General features: G+C 43.1%; 1 protein-coding gene across 3 annotated transcripts in view; it reads right to left on the bottom strand.

Annotated features, from left to right (window-relative positions):
* The window catches only part of LOC139560431 (contactin-associated protein-like 2), a 56,813-nt gene that overhangs the window by 10,009 nt on the left and 29,020 nt on the right, over positions 1–17,784 (bottom strand). For all 3 annotated transcript variants that reach the window (XM_071377198.1, XM_071377199.1, XM_071377201.1), the window contains 8 exons: positions 17,288–17,403; positions 16,850–16,934; positions 12,803–12,959; positions 12,482–12,609; positions 12,215–12,385; positions 1,276–1,494; positions 738–974; positions 320–550 (listed from right to left, as the gene is read on the bottom strand). In XM_071377198.1, the coding sequence (XP_071233299.1) occupies positions 320–550; positions 738–974; positions 1,276–1,494; positions 12,215–12,385; positions 12,482–12,609; positions 12,803–12,959; positions 16,850–16,934; positions 17,288–17,403 (1,344 nt within the window). The remainder of the gene's footprint in view (positions 1–319; positions 551–737; positions 975–1,275; positions 1,495–12,214; positions 12,386–12,481; positions 12,610–12,802; positions 12,960–16,849; positions 16,935–17,287; positions 17,404–17,784) is intronic.

Genomic DNA, 17,784 nt, shown 5'->3' with positions numbered 1-17,784 from the left:
TGTCCACCCATTATCTCACAGGCTTTGAAACATGGTTAGAGTATCAAACTCAAGTGGCAATTGTATTTTAAATTAAAATACTAAATTGACCATCACTCTTTCTTTCTGCTGTTTCAGTTATTCATGCATCTGCCTCGGACCATGCCCAACCTGTGTGTTGCACCATTTAATTAGCTATTGAGCTAATTCCCTGTACATTCTGCGTTTCTTTACTGGCTAAACCATTAACTTCACCGTCCAAGCCTTTCAGACTCTTTAAACGGATGGCCAGGATTGCTCTCACAAGCATTTTAAACCCTTTGAGCAGTTGCCCTCTCACCATTGTGTCTGAGCACCACAGCCAGGTAGTCCTGGGTCCTGGAGCTGATGTACACCAGGATGCTGGGGGCGTTGGAGGTGCTGAAGCTGAACACCAGCTCCTCCTGTGTCAGGTTGCCCTCCGTGGGTAGCAGGGGAGACAGGCTCTTCACATCCCTGATGGCTGGAAGGCCCCCCTCGGGAAGGAAGTCGTAACGAACTAGTGTTCCACTCTCGAAGTAGCCACCCACGTCTGATACACACAGGAGACACAAGTCAGCAATACAAAACATCAGCGGACGTTTGAGAAATTGACAAGCGAATCGATATTAGCCTCCCAAAAGCAAAGGGTAAAGTTAGAGTTGTAACACTGTGAAGTTGAAATAAAACGGACACATTTAGAGTTACCATTCTCTCACATGGCTGTGACTATGTTTTACCTTCAGTGCAGAAGGGCCCGTCATACGCCGTCAAGGTGCAGTCGCATGAGTAACCGTTGTATTTCTCCATGCACTGGCCACCGTTTCTGCAGTGCTGCCCATAGCTGGTGCAGTGGCCAGAGCAGCCAGGCTTCACCCCCGGGGTGACCTTCGCCCTCTCCTCCAGGTCAAGGGTCACACCGTTCATCTTCAGGGCACGGATACATCCTAGGAAGCCCCTCTGGCCACCCGATGCACCTGAAAGATAACGTTTATGACAAAAAGTCTTATTAGACATTTTGGTTTACAACAACTTTGATACCAAGTACACTTCTGATAAAAAAATTGTAAACTCAAGTTTTTTTTACTTGTTAGTTGTTGACTTGACATCTTAATAGCTTTTGACATTGTTTCTGTGTGTAATGTGTAAACTGTGTGGGCCTGTATAAGTCAGGTCCAAACACCATGAGCTGAGCACCAGTTGTCTTACAAACATAGACATATAAACCTGATCATCATTACCCTATGTGGTGTGAGGCAGGAAGGAAGGATGTCTTACCCACATAGAGTTGGCTGTAAAGCTCCAGGCGAGTGTGACCCTGTGGGGGTGCAGGGCGAACCTCCTTGAACTGCCCATCCAGCTGCAGCACAGCCTCCTTCACGTTGCGCTCAGCCACCACCCTGTGCCACTGGTCATCATTAAGAGGAGTGGATGACCTCACACTCAGCTCCACCAGACCGTTGCCCACATCAAAGGAAAAGGACACCACCGTGGCAGCTGGGCAGGAGAGGAAAGAGCGGAAGGCATCAGATAAGGTTTTGGGTGAGGCTGCCAAACAGGCTTTAGATCTTCAGAAGTGGGGACAAAGGGGAAACGGATGCTTTGGGTGAGAAATGACTGAATTATGAGGTAGACATCTGTCAAGGAGGTCGTTTTTGAAGCAAAGATTAAGCTGGGGCTATACAGGAGATTTGAGAGACCTTGGTCTGTTTGGGAGTGGTTAAAAAGTTAACAACCATTTTTAGGGAAACTGAACTTCCACTTCAAGGTTATTTTAGTTTTATGTTTTTATATTTGTTTTTATTTCTATTCGTTTTAAGATTTTTATTTGATTTTCAGTTTAGTTTCAGTTAGTTTTAAGATCTACTTGCTAGTTTTAGAAAACATTTATATTTCATGTTTATATTACCAATATGGAAAAAAATACATTTCAATATATTTAATGTCACGTAAAATATATTACAAATACATATAGATACATTTACATGTAATGCCTGAAAATACTCCAGAAATGCATGGCTATGACATCTAGTCTACACAGAGTGGCCAAAGTGGTTCCTAATTTGACTTATTTGTATCTTTTACCCCTTTTTCGTGATATCCAATTGGTAGTTACAGTCTTGTCCCATCGCTGCAACTCCCCTACGGACTCAGGAGAGGCGAAGGTCAAGAGCCATGTATCCTCCGAAACACGAAGTCAGCCGCACCAATGTTTCAGAGGAAACACCATCCAGTTGGCACCCAGAGTCAGCTTGCAGGCACACGGCCCACCACAAAACCATGCATTTCTGTTCTTGTTCCCAAGAAAGCTAAGGTAACTGAACTAAATGACTATCGCCCCGTAGCAATCGCTTCAGTCATCATGAAGTGCTTTGAGAGACTAGTCAAGGATCATATCACCTCCACCTTACCTGATACCCTAGACTCACTCCAATTTGCTTACCACACCAATAGGTCCACATACGATGCAATCGCCATCACACTGCACACTGCCCTGTTCATTGACTACAGCTCAGCATTCAACACCATAGTACCCTCCAAACTCATCATTAACCTTGAGACCCTGGGTCTCGACCCTGCCATGTGCAACTGGGTTCTGGACTTCTTGACAGGCCTCCCCAGGTGGTGAAGGTAGGAAACAACATCTCCACTCCGCTGATTCTAAACACTGGGGCCCCACAAGGGTGCGTGCTCAGCCCCCTCCTGTATTCCCTGTTCACCCATGACTGCGTGGCCATGCACGCCTCCAACTTAATCATCAAATTTGCAGACGACACTACAGTGGTAGGCTTGATTACCAACAATGACGAGACAGCCTACAGGGAGCAGGTGAGGGCCCTCTGAGTGTGGTGTCAGGAAAATAACCTCTCACTCAATGTCAGCAAAACAAAAGAGATGATCATGGACTTCAGGAAACAGCAAAGGGAGCACCCCCTTATCCACATTGATGGGACAGCAGTTGAGAAGCTGGAAAGATTTAAGTTCCTCTGTGTACATATCACAGACAAACTGAAATGGTCCACACACACAGACAGTGTGGTGAAGAAGGCGCAACAGCGCCTCTTCAACCACAGGAGGCTGAAAAAATGTGGCTTGTCACCAAAAACCATCACTAACTTTTACAGATGCACAATTGAGAGCATCCTGTCGGGCTGTATCACCGCCTGGTACGGCAACTGTACCACCCACAACCGCAGAGCTCTCCAGAGGGTGGTGCGATCTGCACAACGCATCACCGGGGGCAAACTACCTGCCCTCCAGGACACCTACCACACCCGATGTCACAGGAAGGCAAAAAAGATCATCAAGGACAATAACCACCCGAGCCACTTCCTGTTCACTCCGCTTCCATCCAGAAGGCGAGGTCAGTACAGGTGCATCAAAGCTGGGACAGAGAGATTGAAAAACAGCTTCTATCTCAAGGCCATCAGATTGTTAAACAGCCACCACTTGCACAGAGAGGCGGCTGTCTACCTACAGACCTGATATGATTGGCCACTTTAATAAATGGAACACTAGTCACTTTAATAATGCCTCTTTTAGAATATTTACATATCTCGCATTACTCATTTCATACAGTTGAAGTCGGAGGTTTACATACACCTTAGCCAAATACATTTAAACTCAGTTTTTCCTGACATTTAATCCTAGTAAAAATTCCCTGTCTTAGGTCAGTTAGGATCACCACTTTATTTAAAAATGTGAAATGTCAGAATAATAGTAGAGAGAATGATTTATTTCAGCTTTTAATTCTTTCATCACATTCCCAGTGGGTCAGAAGTTTACATACAGTCAATTAGTATTTGGTAGCATTGCCTTTAAATGGTTTAACTTGGGTCAAACGTTTCGGGTAGCCTTCCACACAATTGCACACAATTCCACACAATTTTGGCCCATTCCTCCTGACAGAGCTGGTGTAACTGAGTCAGGTTTGTAGGCCTCCTTGCTCGCACACGCTTTTTCAGTTCTGCCCACACATTTTCTATGGGATTGAGGTCAGGGCTTTGTGATGGTCACTCCAACACCTTGACTTTGTTGTTCTTAAGCCGTTTTGGCACAACTTTGGAAGTATGCTTGGGGTCATTGTCCATTTGGAAGACCCATTTGCGACCCAGCTTTCACTTCCTGACTGATGTCTTGAGATGTTGCTTCAATATACCCACATAATTTCCATTCCTCATGATGCCATCTAGTTTGTGAAGTGCACCAGTCCCTCCTGCAGCAAAGCACCCCCAAAACATGATGCTGCTACCTCAGTGCTTCACGGTGTTCTTCGGCTTGCAAGCATCCCCCTTTTCCTCCAAACATAACGATGGTCATTATGGCCAAACAGTTCTATTTTTGTTTCATCAGACCAGAGGACATTTCTCCAAAAAGTACGATCTTTGTCCCCATGTGCAGTTGCAAACCGTAGTCTGGCTTTTTTATGGCGGTTCTGGGAGCAGTGGCTTCTTCCTTGCTGAGTGACCTTTCAAGTTATGTCGATATAGGACTCGTTTTACTGTGGATATAGATACTTTTGTTCCTGTTTCCTCCAGGATCTTCACAAGGTCCTTTGCTGTTGTTCTTGGATTGATTTTCACTTTTCGCACCAAAGTACGTTCATCTCTAGGAGACAGAACGAGTCTCCTTCCTGAGCGGTATGACGGCTGCGTGGTCCCATGGTGTTTATACTTGCGTACTATTCTTTCTTTTTTTTCTTCACCTGTCCTCGTTATTGTCGCCACCCCTCCAGGTGTCGCTCGTTTTCCCCAGTGTATTTATCCCTGTGTTTCCTGTCTCTCTGTGCCAGTTCGTCTTGTACGTTTCCAAGTCAACCAGCGGTTTTCCCGTTCGGCTTTTAGCATTCTCCTTTTTATAGTCCTCCTGGTTTTGACCCTTGCCTGTTTCTGTACTTTGTACCCGCCTGCCTGACCATTCTGCCTGCCTTGACCATGAGCCTGTCTGCCATTCAGTACCTCCTGGACTCTGATCTGGTTTTGAACTTTTTTGCCTGTCCACGACCATTCTCTTGCCTACCTCTTTGGATTAATACACATTGTAAGACTCCAACCACCTGCATCTGGGTCTCACCTTGTGCCTTGATATTAGCGGTGTTATGGTGCATTCGTAACCAAGTGGAAATTTACCACGGATGGGAAAAATCCACTTGAACTGCCCTCCAACTCGTAATTACTAGTTAAATCAACCATGAATCAATCCCCTTGTGACAGGGGGAATGGAAGCTTGTTGTGTGCAACAGGGAGTGGCAATTGAATGCAAGATTAACAAAATGTTTTTTGTTACAACATTTCTAGCCTGTATATCTATGGGTAACAGGGTTGACGTGTTATGCTCGACCCGCTCAGTTTTTCAACAAAACACCAGAAAATTGCCAAAAAGAGTAGAACCAGCTCACTTGCACTATGATTTGACTATTAGATATTCATTTCTCTTTTGAAATAAATATTTTAAAAGGAATACTGTAGTTTCACCATATTACAATGAGAGTTCAGTTCACAATGTTGACCTTAAAATGAGGAACAGGAAATAAATGACTTCACATTAAATAATCTTCAGAAATAACTTTGTAAAAGCAATAACTAGGGCTTTACAATGATGGTGAAAAGTTTTTTTTAATATATTTTTTTAAGTTAGTGGGTTAAAATCTTCCTAGAAGTCAGAGGGTGCACGGAGGGATGTCAAAATGCCAAATGTTGGCACTTTAGCAAGTCTTTATTAATATTGAAAATCAGATTTATTGAATTATCCATGTGGTCTATATTAAAGTGCAATTAATTTAATATAAACAGGCTTTTAAAATTCAATATTGGTCGAAAGGACTGCTTTTGTGGAACGACCCAGTACACGTTAAGTTTTGGATGTTGGTTGCAATGCTCTCGTCAGGTACGTTTGTTTATTTGCCATATGCACATGAAAGACATGGAGTTTCTACATGACCGATAATGTATCATGTTTGTGATCATTTATTTTTGTAGTCATTTAGTTAAGTGTCTATACAAAGTCTACACCCCTCTTGAATTTCTTCAAATTTTATTATGTTACATAGTGGGATTAAAATGTATTTAATTGTCATTTTTTGTCAGTGATCTACACAAAATACTCTTATGTCAAAGTGGAAGACCTTGATTAAATACATTTTAGAAACACCTTTGGCAGCAATTACAGCTGTGAGTCTTCTTGGGTAAGTTTCTTATGAGCTTTAGATAGCTGTATTGTCCATTTTTTTTTTTTTTTATGTCAAGCTCTGTCAAAGTGTTGAGGCAAGCTCTGTCAAGGTGTTGAGGGTCATGGCTAGACAGCCATTTTCAAGTCTTGCCATAGATGTTCAAGCAGATTTAAGTCAAAACTGTAACTTGGCCACTCAGGAGCATTCTCTGTCTTCTTGGTAAGCAACTCCAGTGTAGATTTGGCTTTGTTTCCTAGGTTATTGTCCTGAATTCCGCTCTTACACGGAACCCAAACCGGCTGCGCGCGTGCGCCATCGTGCATACATTTATTTTGTCCCCCTACACCAAACGCGATCACAACACGCAGGTTAAAATATCAAAACAAACTCTGAACCAATGACATTAATTTGGGGACAGGTCGAAAAGCATTTAACATTTATGGCAATTTAGCTAGTTAGCTTGCACTTGCTAGCTAATTTGTTCTATTCAGCTAGCTTGCTGTTGCTAGCTAATTTGTCCTGGGATATAAACATTAGGTTGTTCTTTTACCTGAAATGCAACAAGGCCCTCTACTCCGACAATTAATTCACACATAAAACGGTCAACCGAATCGTTTCTAGTCATCTCTCCTCCTTCCAGGCTTTTTCATCTTTGAACTTATATGGTGATTGGCATCTAAACTTTCATAGTATTACCACGACAACCGGCAACACAGTTAGTCTTTCAATCACCCACATGGGTATAACCAATTAGGAGATGGCACGTGGGTACCTGCTTCTATAAACCAATAAGGAGATGGGAGAGGTAGGACTTGCAGCGCGCAGATGCTCGTTGACACGCGCGAGCAGTGTGGGTGCAATAATTGAATAACATAGATTTCAAAATTTATTTTGCAACGCGAGCGGTGTAGTCAGGGTATTAGTGTCAGGTGTAAAGCAGACTGAAGCAGGTTTTCCTCTAGGATTTTGCCTGTGCTTAGCTCCATCCCATTTATTTTCACTGTCATTTAGGTCATTATTGAGTCACTACAATGTGGTTGATCCATCCTCAGTTTTCTTCCATCACAGCCATTGAACTCTGAAGCTGTTTTAAAATCCCCAATGGCCTCATGGTGACATTACTAAGCAGTTTCCCTCCTGCCCTGCAGCTCAGTTCAGAAGGATGACTGCATCTTTGATGTGTCTGGGTGGTTTAATACATCTTCCACAGCACAATTATTAACTTGACCATGGTTACAGATATATTCAATGTCTCATTTGTTATTGTTACCCATCTACCAATCACTGCTCTTCTTTGAGGCTTTCAAAAAGCTCCCTGGACTTTGTTGAATCTGTGCTTGAAATTCAATACTTGACTCAGGGACCTTACAGATGTATGTATGGGAGACAGAGGAAGGGTATATCAAGCATATCAAGAAGCTGATTAAACAGCATGATCATTACACAGGTGCACCTTGTACTGGGGACAGTTTTGTCACACAACACAATGCCACACCGCTCTACCAAGCAAAAAGGCAGTAACTGCTCATAGCGTGGAACTGAGGAAAATTGCTTTTATTTACCTTGGTTTCACAGTAACTTTATGCAGTTACTGCTAACATGACCACAATTTTCTCTAAAACACAATGCAATAGAGGCAGGATACTTGTCCACATGATTAAGCATGTATTTAAGGTTACTAACCACCGGTCCTGAGATTCATAATTACGCACACCTGGCACTCATCATTACGTACACCTGTGAATCATTATGCACACCTGGACTCCATTACCTTCATAATTTCCTCCCCTTTATATGTCACTCTCCAGTGGGTATTGTTCTTGTGTATCGGCGGTCTGCCTTATGTTAGTGTCGTGTTCTTGGTTTTGTTGTTTTATTAAAACGTGGCACCTGCTTCTGACTCACCGCCCCATCATTACAGATTAACACCTCACCTATGGGAAGCATCAGGGATTGTTTTTTTTTGTGTCAGTGTAAATGACGTCGGTCCGGGAGCCGCACAGGCTCTCTTGCCTCTGCCAGATTGCCAGGCTAGCCGGCTCGTCGGTCTTTCATGCATTAGCCGGTCTGTCAGGTTCCCGCGCCCCAGCCGGCTCGACAGGTTCCTGCGCCCCAGCCGGCTCGACAGGTTCCCGCGCCCCAGCTGGCTCGACAGGTTCCCGCGCTTTAGCAGGGGTGACTGGTCCGCTCCTGATCCCCGGGTTCGTCCCCTTTGTCGGCATCCTGCGGCTGGAGTTGCACGTCAGGGAGGGGGTACTGTCACGTATACTCCCTCTCTGGGCTCTAGGTCATCAGGCTGCTGATTATCCCGCACACCTGTCACCATCATCAAGCGCACCAGCGCCTCATGACACTCACCTGTCATCCATCACCTCCTTGATTATCTTTCCTATATCTGTCCCTCCCCTTGGTCCTTTCCTCAGGTGTTATTGACTCTGTTTCATGTCGGTGCGTTGTGTTTCGTGTTTATTGTTTTGTTTATTTATTAAAACACTCACTCGCTGTACTTGCTTCCCGACTCTCAGTGCACTTGTTACACATTAACTAATTTTTGACCAAATGAGCAGTTACTGCCTTTTTGCTTGGTACGGCAGCACAGATGTCTCAAGTTTCGAGGGAGCGTGCAATTTGCATGCTGACTGCAGGAATGTCCACCAGAGCTTTTGCCAGAGAATTGAATGCAGCGTGACACATATCCTTCACATAGAGGCTGTTGATTGTGGCCTGTGGAATGTTGTCCCACTTCTCTTAAATGGCTGTGCCAAGCTGCTGGATATTGTCGGTAACTGGAACACGCTGTCGCACGCATAGATCCAGAGCATCCCAAACATGCTCAATGGGTGACATGTTTGAGTATGCAGGCCATGGAAGAACTGGGACATTTCCAGCTTCCAGGAATTGTGTACAGATCTTTGCGATATGGGGCCATGCACTATCATGCTGAAACACGAGGTGATAGCAGGGGATGAATAGCACGACAATGGACCTTGTGATCCCGTCACGGTATTTCTGTGCATTCAAATTGCCATCGATAAAATGAAATTGTGTTCGTTGTCCATAGCTCATGCCTGCCCATACCAAAAAACCCTCGCCACCATGGGGCACTGTTCACAATGTTGACATCAGCAAACCGCTCGCCCACACGATACCATACACGCTGTCTGCCATCTGCCCGGTACAGTTGAAACCCGGATTCATCTGTGAAGAGAACACTTCTCCAGCGTACCTGTGGCCAACGAAGGTGAGCATTTGCCCACCGAAGTCAGTTACGACACCGAACTGCAGTCAGGTCAAGACCCTGGTGAGGACGACGAGCATGCAGATGAGCTTCCCTGAGACGGTTTCTGACAGATTCTGCAAGAATTCTTCAGTTGTGCAAGCCCACAGTTTAATCAGCTGTCTGTGTTGCTGGTCTGAGACGATCCCTCAGGTGAAGAAGACGGATTTGGAGGTCCTGGGCTGGCGTGGTTACATGTGGTCTGCAGTTGTGAGGCTGGTTGGGACATACTGCCAAATTGTCTAAAACGATGTTGGAGGTGGCATATGGTAAAGAAATTAATATTTAAATTATCTGGCAACAGCTCTGGTGGACATTCCTGCAGTCAGCATGCCAATTGCACGAACCTTAAAAACTTGAGACAAACTTGAGACATCTGTTGCATTGTTGTATTTTGTTGTCTGACAAAACTGCAAATTCTAGAGTGGCATTTTATTGTCCACAGCACAAGGTGCACCTGTGTAATGACCATGCTGTTTAATCAGCTTCTTGATATGCCACACCTGTTAGGTGGATAGGTTATCTTGGCAAATGAGAATGCTCATTAACAGGGATATAAACACATTTCTGCACAGAATTTGAGAGAAATAAGCTTTTTTGTGCATATGGAACATTTCTGGAATCTTTTATTTAATCTCATGAAACACGGGACCAACACTTTACATGTTGTGTTCGTATTTTTGGTCAGTATAAAACGGAACATAATTCATGATGGTTTTTATTTGATTTTAGTTCGTTTTGGAGTCAAAGATAATAGTTTCAGCATAGTTTTAGTTTTTCAAACAGGTTTGTTCATTACAGTATTTGATTTCGGTTTACTACATTGGTTATTATTGATTCGTTTTCGTTTTTAGTTTCAGTTTTTGTTTACTATAATAACCTTGGTCTGCTTACATACATTATTGACTTTTCAATGAATGTGAAGTAAGCTGTCATACAATTTACAGGCCTTGAAATATTGTTGCTGGTATCATGATGATTTGAAACATGAAAGACTGACAATATTGCATTTATAGCTCTGAAAAATGTCAAATTTTCTAGATGTGTTTTTGACAAGTACCTATCAGACCATGACACCTATAAATGCGTAAGGCAGACAAATACTCCAGTAGTGAGATAGATCTCCTCTTCACAGCAGCACAGTTTGCTCATTTCCCCCTCTGTCAATCGTCATTTACTTCATTGAAACACTGCTGACAAGTGTCATCATACCCCCTGTTGGGTCCAATTCCACCGAGACAAACGCCACATACCGACAACCTGTCTGTAATCACTCAACATCCTTTCTGATTGTTTAATCCACATCAATCACAGAGATCCAGGTTACCATCGAGTAATGAGATTTCACAGGGATTGTAATTGAGCGCTTTCCACTAACCAGGGGTCTCATCCTGGACCACCTTTCATTGGGAGAATCATTCTTTGATTTGATTTCCCAACCGACTCAATAGATCTATATTGAAGGGAGCTGTCTGATTACATTTGTTCTCCATTCAGAGCATGTACTGAAGCTGTGGAGATGACATAGGGGAGCCCTGTCAATCATAGATCCACCTGTTCAGAGCAGATGCTCGGCCTGCAGGACTGGCAGAGAACCTCCTGAAGCTCAGAGAAGAATTTTGGAGGGGGGCCAAGTCTCATTAAAACAACTGCCATTGCCAAGCTCTAAAGAGAAATTCTAATGCATAACGGTACTCTAGAGTTTTGAGTGAAAAATTATTTAAAACACAAAAGCTTACAAGGGGCTCAGTAAATCCATTTCTCTTGGCAGACTAATACTGTACCTTGTGAATATTAAAATGGGGGGAAACTATTAAATATGAAATGTTTTTTACAGAATATTTTCTGTCCGTGTCTCTAAAGAAGAGACACTGTTTCTTCATAGCAACTGAATCACTGTAATAATACTGCTCAAATACTGTCAACTCATTGCACCAAAAGATGGCGTCAGTAAAGCTTGAAGCCTGCCAGAGAAAAAGGGTCAGAAACAATAACAAATGGGGCCTGAGGCGATGGAAGCAGCTCAAAGATATTTCTGACCATTGATCTTTCCCAGCGGAAGGAAACTGCTCCCCCACCAGCTCAAAAATCATGCTTAAATGTCACTGGAAACCAATTTGATCTAACAATACCATTTCCAAACAGGGTTCCCACTGTGCTGGTGAACTTTAAGTTAATACTGACTTCCAGCCATTTCTAAAGCGCTAAAGTTTAATATCTGATGAAAAAATGACAGAAGTATAGCCTGCAATCGATGAGATCAATGGCAGCCTTTATGGAGAGCCCTAGAGGTACTTTGGGAGGGTTGGTCTTCTAACATGTTCTCCGACTCTACAGTACACACACACTGGTGCCCCAAAATTCAATCTACCATCTTGTTACAGTCCCCAAGAGCTGACTGTGGAGATTTACTAAGAACTGAATGTTGTTTTACAGTAGCTCTCATGGCACGTGACACTTGCTTAGTGGCCGGTGGTTTGTTTTTTAGTAGGAACAAGAGATTCTTGTTTTGTGGCTGCAAGATAGGCATGATCCTTTTTGACTTAGAGGAAAGACTTAGTGGAAAGTCTAGGTCGATATCTACTGTGAATAAGCCTCACTAACACTGTCCAAACCACTGAATTTATACTGCATCTATACATTATATATTGTAATGGAAGTTTTTTTTGCAGATGTGGAGGTAGAGCTTTGATACTGAACTGCACACACATCCATAATACAGGTCTACAGGTAGTGTATATCGACCTGTTACTGAGTAGTAGTACACTCACCTTTTAGCTCCAGGCGGATGAAGTCAGCATTGCCAAGGTTCTCCAGAAAGACACCATAAGAAGAGGAAGTCTTGAAATAGAAAGAGATGTCAGCACTGGTCTCCCCTTGGAAGGTAGGGAAGTGCAGGTATGATGCAGGCGTGTTGAAGGATGCTGCGTTCCAGTAGTTACCTGGGAAACAGACAGGAAAGAGGAATAATTCACATTGTGTTGCCTGTGTACATTACTGATTGGCATTCTAAGGTGTGGAAATGATAACAAACTCACCATCTCCTTGACAACGCAGTGGACCCACAGTCAACTTAGCCTCTGAGCCAGCACGGTTAGTGTCACCAACTACAACCTGACTCACAGGCAGATGGTCTTTATACACCAGGAGACCAGAGTCCTCTCTCCTAAAAAAATACACCACAAAACTATATGAAATACAGAGGAAAATTTTCACTACAAATGGCACAACAGTAAGATTGTAGCACAAAGAAAATGTTACAATGTATTACTTGATACATTTCAGGATAACTAGATCTAGCTTACGTTTCCATACTGTAGCATTTCATCTCTAGTGTTGTTCAGAGTGGAGTCACTCACCACCGCGTTTGGTCAGCGTCACAGTTGCAGTAATACTTGGGGTCGGTGCAGTTTCTCTCGATTCCACAGGCACACTTCTGGATTCCTGGTCCTGAACCACCCCAGTAATAATGCCTCTCATTGCCCCTGCCAACCCACCATGTGAATGGGGACCCAGCTGCAAAATAACAGCATGAATCAGCACAGAACATACCAAAACAACAAAATACTCAATACATAAGCATGATGCTACATTATTTGTGTATATCTAAACAAATGACCATAGTCTAAGCTGTTTCATTTACTCTTCTGCTGGTATACAAATAATACAATGCTACCTTTGTTGATGTCAATCTTTCATGGCAAATAGCATTGAAGTTGAGATGGGTCTATTGATGCATATTGTATGAATACGTCAGACGCCATAAAACGGTTATGTACAAGCCTACAGTATGTATAGACCCTCATGTACAGCACAAGCGTTACCAGATGATCCGTTTCCCTCACTCCGTTTGACACTTTACTTTTTATTGATTGAGAGAAGCTCTGTGGTCTATTAATCAGCTATTCACCCTGTTTCACCCGTGCACCAACAGCATCACAGACAGATAGTCTTATTCAGCACTCCAGGTAATAAAAAATGACTCGCTCTAGGGAATGGGAAAATAACTGGTGTGAGGAATCACATCAAGTGGAAATGTCTGTTCTATAGATGGACAAACAAGATCATTTATCAAGGCAAACACTCCCCAGGGCGTTTGTTCTTCTTCAACATCTCCACCATCCTTGTGTTGTGTACTGACTACTGCATCATCTCTAGAAACTTTTAAAAGCACTCTTGTGTTTTGCTGTTTACAATGTGAATTATGCGTTTGAATTATTTTCATATTTTTCCGAATAATCAGACAATGGTCATGTCTGCCATAACAATAAGCAGTGGGAAAAGATAAAAAAAAACAAAAAACAATGTTTACAGTAATTTTCAAAAGACAAGAAAGTGTTATTTAATTAGAGCCAAACGATTAGGCACTTTCCATCTTGTCATTGTTACTTATCAGCAGCACCTGGCAAAAATTGCCCTCCAGTGAATGACAAATAATAATTGAATGAGAAATAATAATAGGTTTGTAGTACATTATCAAAGGGGACGGTGAAACATTTATGCAGTGTTTACATCAATGGGGAAATAATATTGGAATGATAATGCGTCTGAGGTTTTTAGCAGCTGGGGTGGTCTGTTCATCACACACGCCTTCCTAGATATCTCCCAAAATTGTTTCAGTAATAGCCAGGGGGACACATAGTGAGGTGGTGAGGCTCCAGGGAAAGAACAAAGGCTGTTACACTGGTTGTTTCCTGCGAGGTACCTATGTTCCACACTGGTCCCCACATGCAGGGGAGAGAGTGGGATATGGAGTGGGATATGGAGAGAGAGAGAGAAAGGGAGGGGGGAAAGAGACAGAGAGACACACACACAGAGAAAGGGGGTTGGATGGAGAGAGGAGGCTGGATAGAGAGAGAGTGGAGGGAGATTGGGGGGAGCAGTGTGGACTAGTGCTGTGTATTCCCTGGATATAAAGTAATCAATAATTCAGGTTATTTATGGTGATGAGAAGGAGACAGGCTGAGGGCCTGGAGGCCAAGCGTCCCCCCGTTGAGTAAGAGGGGAGAGGCACACCAGCAAGGGGATAATGTCAGGTAGAGTAGGCTTCTATTCCTCAATACTGGTTGAATGGGCACCACTGGGGCCAACACAATAAGACTACCAAATGAGGGAGAAATAGTACAGCCAGGCAGTCTTCTGACCAGGAATGTGTGACTCCTCATCTCTTTCAACTCACTGATGCTGCCAACCAACACGCTCCCTTTCACCATGCTAAACAGCTGTCGAGCGGCAAGGTGTACAGAGCTCACCAGAACACGAATGATGTGTGGGTTTTATCTGTCAACATCTCCAGTCAGTCCGACCATTGTCTCAGATCCTAACACATCCAAAGGATTTGATGAAAACTTGTTATGCTGGTCATACAGTTGAAGCCGGAAGTTTGCATACACTTAGGTTGGAGTCATTAAAACTCGTTTTTCAACCACTCCACACATTTCTTGTTAACAAACTATAGTTTTGGCAAGTCGGTTAGGACATCTACTTTGTGCATGTCACAAGTTCAACAATTGTTTACAGACAGATTATTTCACTTATAATTCACAGTATCGCAATTCCAGTGGGTCAGAAGTTTACATACACTAAGTTGACTGTGCCTTTAAACAGCTTGGAAAATTCCAGAAAATGATGTCATGCTTTAGAAGCTTCTGATAGGCTAATTGACATAATTTGAGTCAATTGGAGGTGTACCTGTGGATGTATTTCAAGGCCTACCTTCAAACTCAGTGCCTCTTTGCTTGACATCATGGGAAAATCAAAAGAAATCAGCCAAGATCTCAGAAAAAAGATTGTAGACATCCACAAGTCTGGTTCATCCTTGGGAGCAATTTCCAAACGCCTGAAGGTACCACGTTCATCTGAACAAACAATAGTACGCAAGTATAAACACCATGGGACCATGCAGCCGTCATACTTGCTCAGGAAGGAGACGCGTTCTGTCTCCTAGAGATGAACGTACTTTGGTGCGAAAAGTGAAAATCAATCCCAGAACAACAGCAAAGGACCTTGTGAAGATGCTGGAGGAAACAGGAACAAAAGTATCTATATCCACAGTAAAACAAGTCCTATATCGACATAACCTGAAAGGCCGCTCAGCAAGGAAGAAGCCACTGCTCCAAAACCGCCATAAGAAAGCCAGACTACGGTTTGCAACTGCACATGGGAACAAAGATCGTACTTTTTGGAGAAATGTCCTTTGATCTGATGAAACAAAAATAGAACTGTTTGACCATAATGACCATCGTTATGTTTGGAGGAAAAAGGGGGAGGCTTGCAAGCCGAAGAACACCATCCCAACCTTGAAGCACGGGGGTGGCAGCATCATGTTGTGGGGGTGCTTTGCTGCAGGAGGGACTGGTGCACTTCCCAAAATAGACGGCATCATGAGGCAGGAAAATCATGTGGATATATTGAAGCAACATCTCAAGACATCAGTCAGGAAGTTAAAGCTGGGTCGCAAATGGGTCTTCAAAATGGACAATGACCCCAAGCATACTTCCAAAGTTATGTCAAAATGGTTTAAGGACAACAGTCAAGGTATTGGATTGGCCATCACAAAGCCCTGACCTCAATCCCATAGAAAATGTCTGGGCAGAACTGGAAAAGCGAGGGCGAGCAAGGAGGCCTACAAACCTGACTCAGTTACACCAGCTCAGGAATTGTGAAAACTGAGTTTAAATGTATTTGGCTAACGTGTATGTAAACTTCTGACTTCAACTGTATATACTTTGAGAGAATGCACAAATGGCAAAACCTCAGGTTCAGAACTCTATGGACCCTCAGGGGGAACGGCTGTCGCTTGATAGCACCAGATGAGATGAAACTGAAACAAGGTAAAAAACGGCAAACAAAACAACACTAGATTGTTGGAAGACACTGAAGAGCCTTTGGGTTTCTGTGGCTGTCATGGAATTTCAGTTGTAATATTTCCTGTAGTTGGCTTGAGGGAATGAAACAGTTCCAGTTGCCACAGATAGTATTCCTCTTTTCCATGAGATGGGAAGAGAGCCACTGGAATAAGCACTTGGGTCTCTTCTATGAGTAATGACAAGGGATGACAACTACTGTGACGCTATCTAATATACGCCTGCTTGCCTTCTCATCTTGTGAAACACTTGCCAAATAAAATAGATAAGAATTTTCTAGATTTGTCGCCCAAATGCTAATAACCATCTGCTATACAATCTGACAACACTTAAATGAACATTCATCAAAAACAAATACTGGGAAGGGAAAAGAGAAGACGGCATATTCTTGGCATATTATTTCTCCAAATGCATAAATTACAGTGTGTCTTTGTTGGAAATAATAGTATTTCCCTTTAGAAACAGATCCTTTTCTCAGATATACATATGAGCACACAAAAACACATACAAACACCAAAAAACACACAATGTCCTCTTTACCTGGGTTATTGAGCAGTCGAGACATTCGACAGGCGTAGGCTACATGCTGTTCACAGTACTCTGCACTGCTCGTGATGGCTGTCACCTGTCACAGGGAGAGAAAACAGGGTTTGAGCAAAGCAGAATGCATAACATTTAGTAATTGAGGATCGTAGTGGAGCTGAGTGAAAATACACTGAGAGAACATCTTTAATAAACAATGTAGCTAGCTAGTGCCTTCGACAGTAACATAAAAATGCATTTACAATACACATAGGGCTGGTTTCTCTACACAAAGAATAACCATGGAGTTTCTCCATTGAGCATGGTTCTCAGTCCAAAACTAGACTTAATTCGTGTGCGTTAAACCTGCCAATAAAATCCATGTTTCTTTTCCATTGAGCTGGTTCCATCATGAATGGGTGATGATGTCATAGGGTCATAAGGTAGTAAGGTCACCTGCTCTGTGGACATGTTGTAGTTGAGCTGCAGCAAAGCCTTCCTCTCCAAGTCTGAGCCACTCACTGAGGTCTGGGGAGACAGGTTGTTTCTCACTGTAGTCCACACCTTGTCCTCTGCAAAATAGTCAACAACACCATCAAAAACCAGTCAGCGTGACCAATATTTACAGGAGAGGAACGAAATGTAGGTCAGCTATCCCAGTGGTCAAAACTGGTTACCATGATGTTACTACAACCAGAAGAAGAACAATACTTCATTGATCCATTTTCCTTGCAGTCCACAGAAAATTTAAGTCCTCTGGTTGCTGGCCCGCCTCTCTAACGTCTAGGTTACCTACATTTACATTACATTTAAGTCATTTAGCAGACGCTCTTATCCAGAGCGACTTACAAATTGGTGCATTCACCTTATGATATCCAGTGGAACAACCACTTTACAATAGTGCATCTAACTCTTTTAAGGGGGGGGGGGTTAGAAGGATTACTTTATCCTAT

This window comes from Salvelinus alpinus, chromosome 30 (genome assembly GCF_045679555.1).
Source record: "Salvelinus alpinus chromosome 30, SLU_Salpinus.1, whole genome shotgun sequence".
NCBI lineage: Eukaryota > Metazoa > Chordata > Actinopteri > Salmoniformes > Salmonidae > Salvelinus > Salvelinus alpinus.
This window is presented reverse-complemented; position numbering and strand designations above follow the sequence as displayed.